Source organism: Gekko japonicus, unplaced genomic scaffold (genome assembly GCF_001447785.1).
Source record: "Gekko japonicus isolate JY-2015 unplaced genomic scaffold, Gekko_japonicus_V1.1 scaffold1516, whole genome shotgun sequence".
NCBI classification, from domain to species: domain Eukaryota; kingdom Metazoa; phylum Chordata; class Lepidosauria; order Squamata; family Gekkonidae; genus Gekko; species Gekko japonicus.
This window is the reverse complement of record NW_015172050.1, coordinates 122,447-139,262: the sequence shown is the minus strand read 5'-3', so window position 1 is coordinate 139,262 and position 16,816 is coordinate 122,447. Positions and strand designations below refer to the sequence as shown.

The 16,816-nt window shown below is 50.7% G+C and overlaps 1 protein-coding gene across 1 annotated transcript; it reads left to right on the top strand.

Moving 5' to 3' along the window:
- Positions 1-3,442: 3,442 nt before the first annotated feature.
- LOC107118408 (vesicle-associated membrane protein 1-like) lies at positions 3,443-11,497 on the top strand. The gene is made up of 5 exons (XM_015420736.1): positions 3,443-3,556; positions 7,775-7,904; positions 9,803-9,961; positions 10,574-10,625; positions 10,942-11,497. Coding segments are annotated over exons 1-5 (360 nt in total). The 5' UTR covers positions 3,443-3,554; the 3' UTR covers positions 10,959-11,497.
- Positions 11,498-16,816: the final 5,319 nt, after the last annotated feature.

The following is a 16,816-nucleotide window of genomic DNA, read 5'->3' as shown; positions in this document are numbered from 1 at the left end:
GCAACCCAAACCACAGAGATTCTTACTGGCTTCAAAAGGCAATGTAGGACACAGTCCTATGAATACATTCCTGGGAGGGAGCCCCATTGAACAACATGGGGCTTACTTCTGAGTAGGCCTGCTTAGGATTGCTCCTAAAGTCTCAGAAACTGCAGTGCACCTGGCTGGTAAGAGCTTGGGAGGAGCAAGGAGAGAGAAAGGGTACCTTAGGCTGACAAAATGAAGAGGAGTCCAGTGGGACCTTCATAACGGACAAAACCAATGCTCCCTCTCAGCTGTGTTGGGAGCAAAAAATTCTCCTTTGTGAGCTACGGGCATGAAAGTTGCGAGCGAGTGATTTGGCGACTGCATAAATCAGTTTGCTCTGGAGCCCTTCCTGAGCGAAGACAAAAATGTGTGAGCCAGAGGCTAAAAAACTGTGAGCTAGCTCACACTAACTCAGCTTAGAGGGAACCCTGGACAAGACTGTATTTCAGCATAAGCTCTGGACTCCATCGGATGCGTTTTGTGGGTCCTCGATAGGCAGATACTCATATTTATTTAGATATTCACACCTCACTTTGTACCCCAGTGGGGATCCAAAGCACCTTACAACACCGTCTTCCCTGCCTCCATGTTATCCTAACAGCAGCCTTGGTGAGGTAGATTCAGGCGGAGCTTGTGTGCCTGGCCTAGCAGGCTTCCATGGCAGGGTGGGGATTTGAACCTGGGGTCTCCCAGATCCCAGTCTGACACTCTAACCACTGCACCACACCGGCTCCCTAACAGGAGGCTCTGAAGACAAAGACATTCTAAACAACAGGGTCAAGCGGCTATGGAAGGCAGGAAGTACGGAGTGAGAGGTAACTATGCCACATTCAAAGGCGATCCAGAAAAGTGCAGTGACCATCCAGGCAGCAGTTAGTAGGGACAATCCTCCTCAGAAGAACATAAGAGAAGCCATGTTGGATCAAGCCAGTGGCCCATCTGGTCCGACACTCTGTCACACAGTGGCCAAAAATATCAGGTGCCATCAGGAGGTCCACAAGGAATGGCAGTGGAATAAACAGGAGTCTAGTGGCACCATCAAGACAAACCAAAAAGGCAGTGTGGTGTAGAGGTTAAAGGATTATTTGGGTTAGCAGAGTGCTCAAGGCACATAACGCAGCAGAGTCTGCCTGGTTTGTGTGTGCTGACAAGAAACACAGCTACGGTGCTGTGGGTGAGAGAGGCTTGCCACCTTTTCCGCGCTCTTCATCTTATGCCTTCTGTCAAAGGGAGGCTCCTTATGCTGAAGGTGTTAGAATTATTTCCAGTTGTTTAGCAGAGTGTGCAAGGCTCACAACACAGCAGAGCCCATCTGGAGTGTGTGCGCTGCAGGAACAAAGTAACACAGAGCCTATTTTATCTTTGCAAAAGCTAACATGAGTCCTTTACTGTAAGGAATTCCATTCTAGACAGGATACAGTAGAGATAGGATTCTAATCTAGTCTAACTAGCTAGGATGGATAGAGATGCAGGAAGCATGTCCTGCCCTCATGATGCCAAGATGGAAAAGGCTAGCACAGCATGGACAGAAGGTGTCAGGCCGGAAGGAAGGAAGATTCCCTGAGAGTAGCAATCTACACATCAAAGGGATAGTATCAGAGCAGTAAAAGGGAAGATCAAAGTCCTGGCCTGTCTATCTCTCTGACTCTCTATAGACCCCCTCTGAAGTCTGAGGCTAAGAGACAGTGCAAAGTCACAAAGCTCACACATTTTTGTCTTCGCTCAGGAAGTAGGGCTCCAGAGGAACCTAATTTATGCAGTAGGCAAATCGCTTGCTCACAGCTTCAATGCCGGTGGCTCACAAAGTAGATTTTTTGCTCACAAGACTCCACGGCTTAGAGGGAGCATTGGTTGTGGTGTTGGTCTAGGAAGGGCCTGCTTGTTGATTGAGACCCAGCTTGCCGTGAAATTGACCAAGTGACCTGAGGCTAGTTATCCTCTCAGCCTAATGTATCTCACAGGATTGTTGCCAGAATAGTATGGAGGGATGTGTGTGTGTATGTAGGGAAGAGAACCAGTTATACCGCCCTGAACTCCTGGGAGGATTACAAGAATGCACTTAATAACTGAATACATTTTATTCCAACACCTGATTCCAGTCTCTGCAAAAATGTACACGGGGTAGAATCTCATTAGCCTTTAAGGTGCCACACACAAACATGGCTTAACTCCTCCCAGCCGTGACAGAGGAATCCCAGTTCCTTGGAGGGGGGAAATCATAGCCCTATATGCAATCTAAGGTACATTCTGTGTATGGTGGTTTGTCTTTGAGTAAATCTGTCTCCCCAACCTGGATGGCCCAGACTAGCCTGATCTTGTCAGTTCTCAGAAGCTAAGCAGGGTTGGCCCTGGCTAGTATTTGGGTGGGAGACCACCAAGGAGGACCAGTGTTGTGAGGCAGAGGCAGGCCATGGCAGACCACCTCCGAAATATCTCTTGTCTTGAAAATACCACCAGGGGTCGCCTTAAGCCAGCCCTGACCTGACGAGGGCAAAATAGAAAAGCAAAGCCGATGTCGTCTTGTGGGCTCGGCAGCCACTTATGCTGGAAGGGTACACTATTTGCAGTGCCCTTGATATGTGCAGTCACCATGTTATGTCAATATGGGCAACAACGCTCGCTCTGAGCTGTGGAGTCTTGTGAGCAAAAACTCAACTTTGTGAGCACCTGGTATTAAAGTTGTGAGCGAGCGGTTTGGCTACTGCATAAATCAGTTTGCTCTGGAGCCCTCCTTCCTGAGCGACGACAAAAATGTGTGCGCTGGAGGCTAAAAAACTGTGAGCTGGCTCACACCAACACAGCTTAGAGGGAACACTGATGGGCAATGCACATATTTTCCATAGGTGCACAGCTTCAGGTTGTGGGGAAACAGAAGGATCCAGTGGTCTGCTGGTGCTTATCCAAATACACGTGTCGAGTGGGGAAACAGAAGGATCCAGTGGTCTGCCGGTGCTTATCCAAGCGGTAGGTACATGCAAAAATACACGTGTCGCCTTTGTTCAGACAGCCTGGTGACTACCTGTATTGGCTAGGGTTTCGCCTGCCCTCAGTGTCTGAAAAGGGCTTAATCAAGGGTTATATTCAAAGCAGGTGTGGCTGAAAGCACGATCTAACCCCCGCATTTATGCAGGCATCGGCCCTTTCTAAAGTGGTGTGCAAACAGCGCGTTCCCCCTAACGTGTGTACGGCAGCTTCCCAGCACCGCGTCAAACCTACGAGGAATCCCGATTCAGCACTTCCACTCCGGAGTCTTCCTTTGAAGGTCTGCGGCCGGAGGAAGGAGGCGGAGCTGTTCCGATCGACCGCGGTCCGGATTGGAGGAAACTCTCGCCCCGCCTCCAAAGATGAAAGAGCCCCCCGCCTATAAAAGGGAGGGGGTGGCGGAGCGGCTCCTTCTGCAGCAGTTTCCGTCGCCCGCGGGGGAGGCTCTTGCTTTGGCGCCGACTCCAGGAGCCCCCCGGCCGCCGCCAGCCCCTGCTCGCCCGCCCGCCGAGCCGCGAAGGAGGTGCCTGGAAGGGAGACCGGCCATGTGAGTAGAGGAGCCAGCCGGAGGCCCCCCGCATAGGCGCCGCCGCTTGCCTGGGCACCGTTGCGGCACCTGCCGAGTGGCGCATTGCACCACCCCCCCCCCCCCTCCCCGCCATCCTCCGCCGCTGTCCGGTCTGGATGGGGACGGGTCGGCCGCGCGTCGCCTTGGCCGAGCCCTGAGTCGCCGTCCCCCGGGCGGGCTGCCTTCCCTTCGAGCTGCAGGGCATTTTCCTCCCGGGCGTGGGACTTTTCGAGCCTTGGTCCGCCCCGTAGAGATATTTGGATCGGGGGGCAAACCCGGGACGGAGTTGCGAAGGTGGGGGCAGGCTTGCGTTCGCACGTGACGTGCCAACCCGCCTCGTTTTCTGTGCGGCTGACCCGCGGGCTGGGGTGGCGCTCCGGACAGGGGTAGGGGCTCACGCGTGGCTGCCGAGAGAGGGACGGGGACTGCCGCAAGGCAGCTGGGAGTGGGGTGTGAATCACCACCCGGTGCGGGGTAGGCAAGCGCTGCCCCGGAGGAAGCCTACCTTTGCAAGGGTGGTAGCAACCAACGTTCCCTCTAAGCTGTGGAGTCTTGTGAGCAAAAATTCTACTTTGTGAGCTCCTGGCATTCAAGCTGTGAGTGAGCGATTTGGCTATACTGCATGTTAGTTTGCTCTGGAGCCCTCCTTCCTGAGCGAAGACAAAAATGTGTGAGCCTGAGGCTAAAAATCTGTGAGCTAGCTCACACTAACTCAGCTTAGAGGGAACACTGGTAGCAACGTGTGTGTGAAGGGGATGGGACTGGGAGGGTCGACCCCTTCTGATAGGGTGGAGCGTGACGGATGCCCTTAGAGGCGCCCTGCTTTCCCTGGGGGGGAGCCCAAACAGACCTGCCTGCTTTCCAAGGGGACTTGTTTCCCTTTGCTTTAGGGCTATCCGTCGGCTGAACCTGGGCATAGCTGATGCTTCCCCGCTAAGGATGCCAGCCTCCAGGTGGGACCTGGGGATCCCCTGGAATTACAACTCATCTCCATCCCGCAGAGATCAGACCCTTGGAGGAAATGGATGCTTTAGAGGACAGAGTCCATGGCGTTGTGTCTCACTGAGAAGTCCCTGCCCTCCCCAGACTCCATCCCCAAATCTCCAGGAGTTTCCCAACCTGGACCTGGCAACCCTGTCCCCCTATCCCCAGCTGGCGGGGACCTAACAGCCCTCCACCCCACTCGCCTGGTGCGCAAAGCAGAATCTTACACTGGATGGCCCGTATTGGTGGGACCCCCCCAATTCTTCCTTTTGTTGCCCAGCTAGAATTTCTGCTCCGTGTTCAGAACTAGCACTCCACTGCTGGCTTCTTGCGGGTAGGAATAGGGGGAGCAGGAAAGCCAAGGGATTTCGCTGCCGGCTCTCTCCTGGCGCTACCCGTTCCTTTCTTGTGTGACACAGCAGTTCCTTTGTGTGGCTGCCTCAACGGTAGCAGCCCTGAGCTCCTGCCTGGCTTCCTGGGACGATGGTAAAAAGGAGGCATCCTCTCGCTCTCTCTGTGACCTTGTTTGCAGCAAGGACCCGAGGAGCTTGCGGCTAACGATTCCGGCAAGGCAAACAGGGTGCATTTCCGAGTATCGGAGTGCTTCCTGTTTGTTCTCTTTGTGATTCTCGCCCTGGCCCTGTTTGCTAGACCGGCTGTTTCCATAATGCCGAGGGGATCAGGGAGGCTGAGAATGGCAGGCTTGTCCCGTCCCGTCCCCGCAACTTGCTGGCTCAGATGCAGTTTGAAGGGTGGTGGCTTTCAGGCCTACGATTCTGTGATGGCTCTTGGCACCTCTGTGTTGCCTTACCTGTCTTTCCCACGTTAAGGAGAAAGTTGCACCCGGCAAAGCTCTTTGCGAGATGGGCACGACACAGTCGCGTCGCTTCCCCTCGGTTTCTTTCTGTGGGGTCTGATGAACCCTACTTGGCTAACTTTTGTATTCCTGTAATCTCTGCTGCCTTCCTTCTCGGGTTTGAAAGAGCCCTGCTGGTTTGGACGGATGGGACGTCAGGTCCTGCATTCTATCGCCAAGGTTGGGCAGCCAGGAAGCACTCAAAGGTTACAGAGGCAGACAGGCCTTCAACACCTTGTGGCCAGAAAAAGTATTCCTTTGAGCAGGGACATCTGGTTATGGCCCATAGGGGATTCATCCTAATGGTTCTTGTATTGCTGCATTTCATGAGTTGATTACGCCCGGTCTGAAGGATGTGCTGTCAGTCCATGTCGTTGTGTGGCCCTGAATTCCCATACTAAGAGGATGAACTCTCCGCTTGGCGGTGAAAAGTGCTGTCCAGTTGCAGCCGACTTACTCCATAGGCTTTTCGGGGCAAGGAATGTTCAGAGGTGGTTGTGTCATCACGACGACTGAGGGGAGACATGATTGAGGTTTATAAGATTATGCATGGGAAAGAGCAGGTAGAGAAAGAGGTACTTTTCTCCCTTTCTCACAATACAAGAACTCGTCGGCACTCCATGAAACTGCTGAGCGGTTGGGTTAGAATGGATAAAAGGAAGTACTTCTTCACCCAAAGAGTGATTAACACTTGGAATTCCCTGCCACAGGAAATGGTGGCGGCTACAAGCATGGACGGCTGCAAAAGGGAATTAGATAAGCATATGGAGCAGAGGTCCAGCAGTGGCTATTAGCCACAAGGTATAGATAGGGGCTCTGGGGCAAGTGATGCTCTGTCTTCTTGGTGCTTGGGGGGGGGGGTCAACAGTGGGAGGGCTTCTAATGTCCTGGTCCCAGTGGTGGACCTCCTGATGGCACCTGGTATTTCTGGCCACTGTGTGATACAGAGTGTTGGCCTGGATGGGCCTTTGGCCTGATCCAACATTGGCATCTCTTATGTTCTTATCACCTGCCTCTGCGCGGAGACCCTGGAATTCCTCGGTGGTCTCCTGTCCAAGCAGTAACCAGCTTAGCTTCCAAGCTCTGATGGTAGCAGGTTAGCCAGGGCCATCCAGGTCAGGGAAAACCCTCCACTTACACCACACTAGGAAAGAGTAAGAATCCAGTAGCGTGAGTCACCGCTCACTTCCTCAGATGCCTGAAGATACCTGAAGTGAGCAGTGACTCACGAAAGCTCATACCCTACCGCAGTTTTTTTTAGTCTTTAAGGTGCTACCGGACTCTTGCTCTTTTCCGCTGCCGTCGACGGTCTAACACGCCTACCCATCTGTCTCCGTGGAAGGCACCACATTGAGCCGTACAGAATGGAAACCCATCAGTCTTGTGAAATGTATCGGAAGAAGTGAGCAGTGACTCACGGAAGCTTGTCTCCTGCCACAAATGTTGTTCATCTTTAAGGTGCTACTGGACTCTTTGCTCTTTTTTACTGCTGCAGATAGACCTAACACGGCTTACCCAGTCTTGATCTGTCTCCATGGAAGGCACCACATTGAGCCGTACAGAATGGAAACCCATCAACCGTGTGAACCGTATCGGAAGAAGTGAGCCATGACTCACAAAAGCTCATACCCCGCCACAAATGTTGTTCGTCTTTAAGGTGCTACTGGAATCTTGCTCTTTTTTTACTACTGCAGATAGACTATTACGGCTTACCCAGTCTTGATCTATCTCCACGGAAGGCACCACATTTGGCCGTACAGAATGGAAACCCATCAACCGTGTGAACCGTATCGGAAGAAGCGAGCCATGACTCACAAAAGCTCATACCCTGCCACAAATTTTGTTAGTCTTTAAGGTGCTACTGGAATCTTGCTCTTTTCTACTGCTACCAACAGACTAACGCAGCTACCCACCTTGATCTGTCTCCATGGAAGGCACCATATTTAGCCGTACAGAATGGAAACCCATCAACTGTGTGAAATGTATCTGATGAAGTGAGCAGTGATGCACAAAAGCTCACCCCCTGCCACAAATTTTGTTAGTGTTTCTGGTGCCACTGGACTATTACTCTTTTCTACTGCTACAGGCAGACTAGCATGACTACCTATCTTGATCTTACACCATGCAGTGTGCAGTCTTCTAAATTCCTTTCACAGTGCCCTTTAGTTGTCCTTTCCTCCTGGTCATCTTGGCCTTCTGTACCTCTTCTGGTTCTGATATCCTTGGCTGCCTCAGGCTGCTTGCTGTGCAATACCCAGGACTGCCTCCTTTCATAGTTGTTTGGTTCCCGATCTCGATCTGCGAATACTGAGGATTGACAGCTGCGACCTTTCTTTTCTTTTTTTTTGTTTCCCCAGGTCTGACCCAGCTCAGCAACCTGCCCCTGGGGCAGGAGAAGGTGGTGATGGGGCAGGAGGCGCCCCGGGGCAGCCTCCAAACTTGACCAGCAATCGCCGTCTGCAACAGACTCAAGCCCAAGTAGAGGAAGTAAGTTGGTAGAGGGGAGGAGCGAAGCTGCGCTCAGTGGCAGAGCATCTGCTTGGCATGCGGAAGTTCCCCGGTTCAATCCCTGGCAGGCCCTTAGCTACAGTGGGGCACCTCGGGGCCTGGCCCCCTGACTTACTGCCAAGGCCCCCCACTTCCCATCCAGCACAGGCGCTTCCCTTGGGTGTGTGTGCAGGGTGCCCCCTGACTTATTTAAAGCCCCCCCCCGAATTAAAAAAATCCTGGCTACGGGCCTGATCCCCCGCAATCTCCAGTTAAAGATCAGGCAGCAGGTGATGGGAAAGACCTTCGCCTGAGGCCCTGGAGAGCTGCGGCCGGTTTGAGTAGACAATACTGACCTCGATGGGCAAAATTGCGACAATAAAAATGAATGTACTTCCTAGATTCCTGTTTCTAGCCCAAAATATTCCTATCTTAAAGAATTTAAAATACTTTACAGAGCTAGATAGGATTACTAGAAAGTTTATCTGGTGTCCTAAAAGAGCAAGAATCAAATGGAAAGTTCTACAGGATAGAAAAGAAAGAGGAGGAATGAGCATTCCTAATGGGACTTTGTACTATCAGGCAGCCACCCTAACTTGGATAAGAGAATGGATATTACTGGAAGATACCAGGACTTTGCCTTAGAAGGTCATGATCTTTATATGGGCTGGCACGCGTACGTATGGTACAAAAAGGAAAAAAATCATAAAATCTTTAATCGCCATGTATTAAGAGGAGCATTAAATAAAGTTTGGAGTGATATAAAAAGGAGATTTTATAGAAAAGTACCAAGATGGGCATCGCTACTGGAAGCTTTCGTGAAACCTTCACTTTTGTCATCAAATAAGATAGTTAACTACAACATACTATTAGAAAGAAACGATAATATAAAAACAGAAGAAAAATTGAATAGTGAACATCAAATTAGTTTAGCATGGTGGGAACAAAACCTCCTACAAGATAGATACGGTAAAGATAAAATAAGAGGATTTGAGGATAAAAATAATCAACTGGGCAAGATTTGGCTATCATACAGTGACAAGCTAATTCAGAAGTTGTATAGGTTTTTATTAGACGATTACGAGTTAGATGAAAATGTTAAAGCTGTCATGTTCTCGTGGATGCAAGACCTGGGAAAGGAGATGGAATTTGAACAATGGGACACAATATGGAAATCTATCAAATTTATGAGGGCCATTTCCTACAAAGAAAATATTTACAAAATGTTCCATAGGTGGTATTGGTGCTATCCACAAGCATCCAACATATGTTGGAAATGTAAAGCGAATGTGGGGACCTTCTACCACATGTGGTGGAAATGTAGTGAAATTCAAAAGTATTGGAAAATGGTATATAGAATTATGGTAGAAATATTGAATGTAGAAGTTGAGTTAACTCCGGAGATTTATCTACTGAATATGGTCCCAAAAGGTTATGGAAAACAAGACATATACCTAATAGTATATATTATAACGGCGGCACGAATTCTTGTGGCCAAAAACTGGAAAACAGATAAAATACCCTCTAAGGAGGACCTAATAGCAAAAATCTTAGAATTAGCACAAATGGACGGTCTGAGTTTAATTCTCCAAGGTAAAGATCAAAGTATACTGGATAACAGATGGATAAGGGTATATAAATGGATAAAAGATGAAATGGTTGTATAAATAACTATGTAATAAGGCGTATAAAACTTGCAACTTGTGTTAACAACTCTAAAAATTTATGTAATCTGAGAAACTGAAATGTTATATGTGTGAAAAACTGAAAAAAAAATGGAAAAAAAAATACTGACCTCGATGGACCAGTGGTCTGACTCGGTATGAAGCATCCTCATGTGGGGACTGCCTTGGCCCTTGAGAGGAAAAGAGACAGAACGGCCCCTTTTCGTTCTCCAGGTGGTGGATATCATGCGCGTGAATGTGGACAAAGTCTTGGAGCGAGACCAGAAGCTATCAGAACTCGACGAGCGAGCGGATGCCCTCCAAGCTGGGGCCCAGGTGTTTGAAAGTAGCGCAGCAGCTCTCAAGAGGAAGTACTGGTGGAAAAACTGTAAGGTGAGCGTTCAAGAGGCCGGGTCGAGCCACCGTTCTGAGCGGACGGCAGCATTCTGGCGCCTGGCCTGGGTTGGACAGGACTGGGAAATAGTACGCCTTAGGGGGACTGCTGTTGGGGATCAGTAGAGAACTGGATAGACCAGTGATCTGAGTTGGGTTAAGGCAAGCCCGATAATGGGTGACGTGTTGAGTTGCCTTGTGTGAGAGGGTCTCTTGAGAGACTTCAGAAGGAGACTGTCTGAACATGGGGGGAGGTGTTTTTTTTTGGGGGGGGGGAGCTTTGAGAGAACATTTTTTGTATTTTTTCTTTTGTGAGTGTGCCTGTGGTTGAGTCATGGTTGACTCCTGGCGACCCCGGACGTTTCAGAGAGCTGGCTTGCGATTCCCTGCCTCTGCCTCCCAGCCCTGTTATTCCTTGGAGGTCTCCCACCCAAGTACTCGCCAGGATTGGCCCTGCTTAGCTTCTGAGCTCTGACGAGATCGGGCTTGCCTGGGCTAGTATCCGGGGTGGGGGAAGGGGGCTTTGGAGTCGAGCGTGAATGACCCTTAAAGATGGAGAGAGTTGCGCTGTAGACGAAGGGCTGTGTCTAACCCGGCGACTCTTCTCTCCAGATGATGATCATGCTGGGAGTGATCTGCGCTATCGTGGTGATTGCAATTGCACGTAAGTACTACGGGGAGCCGGGCGACTGAGCCGCAAGCTCTGGACAGCAGGGGCCCATCTGCCTGCCGGCCACGGGTGCAGGGGAAACAACGTCTGCCGGCTTTCTCCTCCTCCGGGTGGTAGCCGAGATCAGCAAATCCGTGAAGGGGTCACGTTACCCTTTAGGGTGTCTTTCTCTGCTGAAGGGAAGGCCGGAGGATGGGGAGGGGAGGGTGTGGGCCTTCCTTCCCCGGATCTTCCGGCGGCCTGGAGTGTGGGACGTCTGGTGTAATGTGCCCTCTTGTTCTCTCTCTTCTTTTCCATCTCCTGTCCGCAGTTTATTTTTTTACCTGAAAACGTGGTTCCCCTCTTCCCTCCAGTCTGCCGCCTCCTCCCCCGTCCTCCCTTTCCTAGCCCCGCCCCCTCTCCCCTTTCTCTTCCCTTCTCCCCGTCATTCCGGCTTCCTCATCGGTGCCCCCGTTTACTTTTGCTTGCCTTCCATAGAGACACCAATGTGCTCTTCCTGGATTTCAGTTGAACCCCCTTCATAGCTGCCGCCACCCCTGAGAGAACCAGCTCTTCTGTTTATTTTTTTGAAAGTAGCAATGGGGCCTCGTAGACGTGGATGGGGGGTGAGTGGGTTGGCCGGTAAGACTCTGCCGATTATATGCGGGTTTCAGTTTCCATGCGAGTTTCCGCTCTCCGCTTCTTCTTACCCTGGTGCTTCAGGGCAATTTTGTTCGGCCTGACCTTGATGCTGTTGCTCGGAAGGACAAGGTAGGAATCGGGGGTGCAGGAAGAGGCCTGGCCCTCTCCCCACAGTGGAGGTCCCCAATGTTGTGACCACAGGAGTGGAATTAATTAATTACTGTATGGGATTGTGTGTAGTCTAGCCAGGAGATCCTAAGATTGTCTGGCAGTTAGGAGTTCTAGCTCCTTAGTGTTATGCACCACTAGGTGGCGGAGCTAGACTTGTTTCTAAGGCGAGAGACGTTTCAGAGGCGGTTTGCCATTGCTTGCCTCTGCGTTGCAGCCCTGGTATCCCTTGGAGGGTCTCCTTTCCGAGTACTTGCCGGGGCCAACCCTGCTTAGCTTCCGAGATCTGGCAAGATCGGGGTAGCCTGGGCTAATTCAGATCAGGGCTACAGCGGTGGGGTTTTCCTTTCAACCTTATGAGCTCTAAGCTTCTGATGACTGTGTAAGATCTGGTGAACCCTCTCTTACTGTTGACATCACGACAAGGAGGTCTTCGATTCCGGGGCCATGCGGGGGGTGCGTTAATGCCCCTGGGCTAGGGCCGCTGGCCTGTAGGGTCTGCTCCCCTGGCTGGAGCCACTCCAGCCTCACGTGAGGGTAGAGTTGCCAAGCTCCCAAGTGGTGGCTAGAGATCTCCTGGGATCCCAACTGATCCCTAGGCAGCAGAGATCAGTTCCCCCGGAGGAAACGGCTGCTTTGGAAGGGTGGACTCTGTGGCATTAGGTCCCACTGAAGTCCCTCCCCTCCGCAAGCCCCACCTTCCTCAGGCTCCGCCCCCAGAGTCTCCAGGTAGTTCCCATCTTTGAGCTGGCAAGCCTTGGTGAGGGCTGTCCCCTTATCCCCTGGAGTGGGGGGTGAATGGCCGCTGCTAGCCAGTACCCCCTGCCTCACCCCTGAATGGCAAAGGAGTCACCTTTCCAAGCTGCCTGGGGCTGGCTAGGCAGGTTCTTTTATCCCTCCATCCTTGGGAAAGGCGGAAGGGGGCTTTTCCCACGGCTGCTGTTCTTCCCAGTTCGCCCGGCATCCATGGTTGGGGGCAACTGAAGCAAGGTCTGCGTTCCTTGTAGAAACCAAGAGGTGGGGTAAAATTATGCCCCTCTCTGGCCTTGCTTTTGGCTCCTCTGATGGGTGGATAGGGACGCATAGCTGGATCAGCAGGCCTGTAGCCAGGATTTTTTTAATTCGGGGGGGTTCTTTAAATAAGTCAAGGGGCACCCCGCGCAGACACACCCACACACACCTGGGAGCACCACAAATAAAATAAAAAATTGGAAGTTGGGAGGCCTGGGCTGGATGGGAAGTGGAGGGGCCTTGGTGGTAAGTCAGGGGGGCCGGGCCCCAAAATGCCCCCACTGTAGCTACGGGCCTGCGGATCAGCATGGCTTGCTATGTACATAACCGGGAGAGCAAGCGGAGCTGCTCCTCTAAAGCCGTGCAGATCCCAGGACCTCTGCAGGTCTAAGAGATGCAGGAGTCCTCGTAAGCTTTGCTTTCTGAAGGCTCCTACAGCAGGATTAGACTCCTAATTCTAAAATATATATCGGTCTCAAGTTAGAGACAGAATGTCCAGGGCTAGCAGTTCCACGCCCAGGCCATCACTTTGGAGATATTTTTGGTGGTGAGCATGCACGCGTGAGTACCTGCTTGGTTACCAACCATGTCACAGGGAGAGTGCATTATTCCGTGTTGCAAGAAATGCCAGTCTGTAAGGGTGAGCTTGCCCAGGCTCCTGCATAGGGGCACCTGCTCAGCGGACAGCTATGAAACCTGGCTTGTGAGGGCCATTCAGCCCATGGGTAATTGCCAGGTAAGCGCCACGCAGAGGATGCCAAAGATAAAATTCTACTCAAGCAGCAAGGTAGAGAATATGGTTGGAGGAAATGGAGGAGCGAGTAATCTTCCAGGGAAGGGGTGGGTAAACCTGCCTTCAGAGCGGGTTTTGTCTGGTCCCCGAGTTGCCTAAATCGAGATGTACTTGGACTAGCGTCTCAGAGCATGCCGCGCAGGTGCTGATTTTTTTTTAATGTCTGCTGTCATGCGCATGCATTTCACTCGCCAAGTCCATCGCCCTGCGATTCCCCATCTCTTTCTCCACCTTGGGGGAGGCGGTGGAGGACGGAGAAGAACAGGAACAAAGCTGCCAACGTCTTTGGACGACTCTCAGTGGAGCTGTGCTGGCAGGCGTACGACGACCGTCGGGAAGCTGGGTTTGGATGGCAAGGAAGCACAGTAAAGTATAACAGGCCCCCTCTCCATCTCTCTTGGACGAGATTTTTTTGGTCCGCTCTGCTGCTGCTGTCTCTCCCCCCCCCCCCGGGGGAGAATCCTTGTTCTGTTTTCTTCTCATTCGTTCTCATAGGTGTTGTGTGTAGCCTCTTCTCCCCTCCCCCTCATCTACCTCTTCCATCTCTTTATGCATGGGCAAAAAAAAGGAAAAGAATTAATAAATAATACACCTGCCCAGGGCCCCTCTGCACCTTCAAGCAAGGGACTGTTTTTTTCTCTATGCACAAGGACTTCAGCCGCTTTCTCACACGCGTGTGTGGTTTCCTGTCTTTTTTGTGACGAATGCAGCTGTTAACTCTTCCTCCGGCATGTGTAACAAACCCGCCTCATGTACTCCTGCCAACCTCCACTAACAAACACTCCTGTGTGTCACCTTAAACACGCGTCTGGCTTGTCTGAGTGCTGGAGCAGGAAGGGTGATTTCTCCTGGCGGGTGGCAAAGTAGAAAGGAACCAGACTGGAATGACCGGTGCGTGAGAGGGGGTCACCGTCTCTTGGTGTATGCGCTGCTTCTGGCAGAGATGCTTATGCCACAGCTGGAGAAGAGCAGAAGAACCTTCCAGGCCTGGCATTTGGGCCCCTAGTGTTGGCTGTATCACCAAAGCCGGGCAGCTGCTCGGCGGACTGTAAGCCGACCTGCCCAGTTGACTGCACTCGAGGACTTCTACCTAGTGTTGTTCTGTTATAGTATGGACTTATTGTGTCAACGGCTGGCAGCGGTTGGTGTGGACCCTTCTCCATAAAGTGGGGTGGCGGGGATGCTTTTGAACAGCCAGGACTGGCTGACAGCAGATGTGGGCTTGGGGGCCTGTGTTGGGTTGGGTCCAGAGTAGCCTCTGACCTTCCGTCTCATGCTTAGCTCCCGTGTGTCCAGTTTTCCTGCCTTTACTTACCCTACTGGTACAATGCAATCTTCTGTTCATTTGTTTTTTTCCCTTGTCTTTCTTTTCATCCACCGCCACCCAAATTCTCTGGGTCCTGATTGTGAGCAAAATAAAACTATGTCCAGATAAACCAGCTACGTGGTAATGGAAATTTCCTAACCCGGCTTGGGTAATGAAACTTTGGAAGGGGTTGCTGTATATGTCACCACCTTAGAAATACTATTGACGGAAGCGCCTAGAAAATCCATCCTCTTCTGCTTTTCCATTAAAATATCATGTAACAGGCTGGGGGTGGCGGGTACTGCCTCATATAAAATACCTTGAAACAATCAGGACTTACAGTGTATACAGAATGAAAAAACAAAGAAGACTGTAATGCCTTATTACAAGTACAAATAACTTTACCAGTTCCAATGTGAACAAAATGTATAAAGGATCACAATTTGTTTTAAGGCATTCACAAAGTCCATCGAATGAAGAGATCAATATACAGTTATTCCCAGTAGTCATGTATGGCTGCGAGAGTTGGACTATAAGGAAGGCCGAGCGCCAAAGAATAGATTCTTTTGAACTATGGTGCTGGAGAAGACTCTTGAGAGTCCCTTGGACTGCAAGGAGATCAAATCAGTCAATCCTAAAAGAAATCAACCCTGACTGTTCCCTGGAAGGCCCGATAATGAAACTGAAGCTCAAATACTTTGGCCACCAAATGAGAAGGGAGCACTCCCTGGAGAAGACCCTGATGCTGGGAAAGATTGAAGGTCAAAGAAGACGGGGAAGGCAAAGGATGAGATGGTTAGACAGTGTCATCGATGCAACGAACATGAAATTGAGCCAACTTCAGAGGACGGCGGAAGACAGGAGGGCCTGGCGGGAGATGATCCATGGGGTCGCGAAGAGTCGGACTCGACTGTGCGACTGAACAACAACAACAACAGTTGTTGATTTAGAGAAGTTAGCCATGTTTGTCTGTTGCTGCAAAATAGTAAAAAAGCCCAGTAGCATCTTTAGGACTAACAAACTTTATTGTAGCATAAGCTTTTGGGAAACACAGCTCTCTTCGTGCATCTGACGAAGAGTTGTGTTTCTCAAAAACTTATGCTACAATAAAGTTTTTGTTTTAAAAGTGCTAGTGGGCTTTTTACTATTGTTTTTACAGTAGAAACAAATTCTTCACCGCATGCAGCCGTGTAATGTGACAGCGGACACATGCCTGCAAAATTCGTGAATTTCTTTCTGCACGTGAAATACTGATAACGCCATTGGCTCCTCAGTATGACCTTGAGGGGAAGGATTTCTAATTTGAAGCGGTCTTCCAAGATCCGGATGCGCCTGTTGTTGCGTCACACAGCTGCATGCTTACTGTGAAGAACTTATTTCTGCTGTCACATCATCAACAGTAACTGTATATTGATCTCTTCATTTGATGGACTTTGTGAAGGCCTTAAACAAATTGTGATCCTTTATAGATTTTGTTCAGTGGAACTGGTAAATTTAGTTGTACTTGCAATAAGATATTACAGTGTTTTTCTTAGGTTTTTTTCATATAAAATAGCGGCACTAGTTTTGGGGCAGAGATTTGGTATGTTATTTATGGTCTGCCTTCCTCACTGGCCCTCAAGGCAAGATTATGCCGAGTGAGTCAGTGCAAACAACCGGATGAGATTTTCCAATAGGCAAAGCAATAGGATTAGGGTTGTAGACCCAATCAGGAATCTGAAGACCGAAGTGGAGCAAAGAGTAAGTACGAGCACCACACATTAAGCGGTGCAAAAAATTACATGATAGCAGTGGTCATTTTGTAGAAAAAGAGGTGCAGGAGCTCATTAGCATAACTTATTAGTATAACTTATTTGCATATGCCACACCCCCTGACATCACCGGAAGTGTGTTCACCGGAATGGGGGCAGGGGGCAACACCCCCCGCTCAGTCTCCACTGGACAGTTTTGGATTGCTAGCTATGGGGGGGGGGGAGACATGAAGAACTGTCCTTGCAAAGGAGGGAGAGCTTGTACCTGAGTAAACCTTGGACTTAAAGGTGACACTGAACTCTTTTGGATTGCTAGCTATTGGGAGGGGATGTGCAGATCTGCCCTCAAAGAGGAGGGAGAGCTTGCACCTGAAGGCGGGCCGGGGTGTGTGTGTCTGCAACTTACCTGGCTGCTTCTTGCTCCTCCTGGCCTGACTAAGGGTTGCTGGGAGCAGGGGGCGGGGCTTGTTGCATGTGCCCGCCCCCTGAGCTCCTTACTGCCGGAGCTCCGCTCCTGTGTGCTCCCGCAGGAAAT

Coding starts and splice junctions, on each gene's coding strand:
- LOC107118408 (XM_015420736.1), top strand. Junction 7,905..9,802: donor CTCAAGCCCAAGTAGAGGAA/GTAAGTTGGTAG, acceptor TTCGTTCTCCAG/GTGGTGGATATCATGCGCGT. Junction 9,962..10,573: donor ACTGGTGGAAAAACTGTAAG/GTGAGCGTTCAA, acceptor TCTTCTCTCCAG/ATGATGATCATGCTGGGAGT.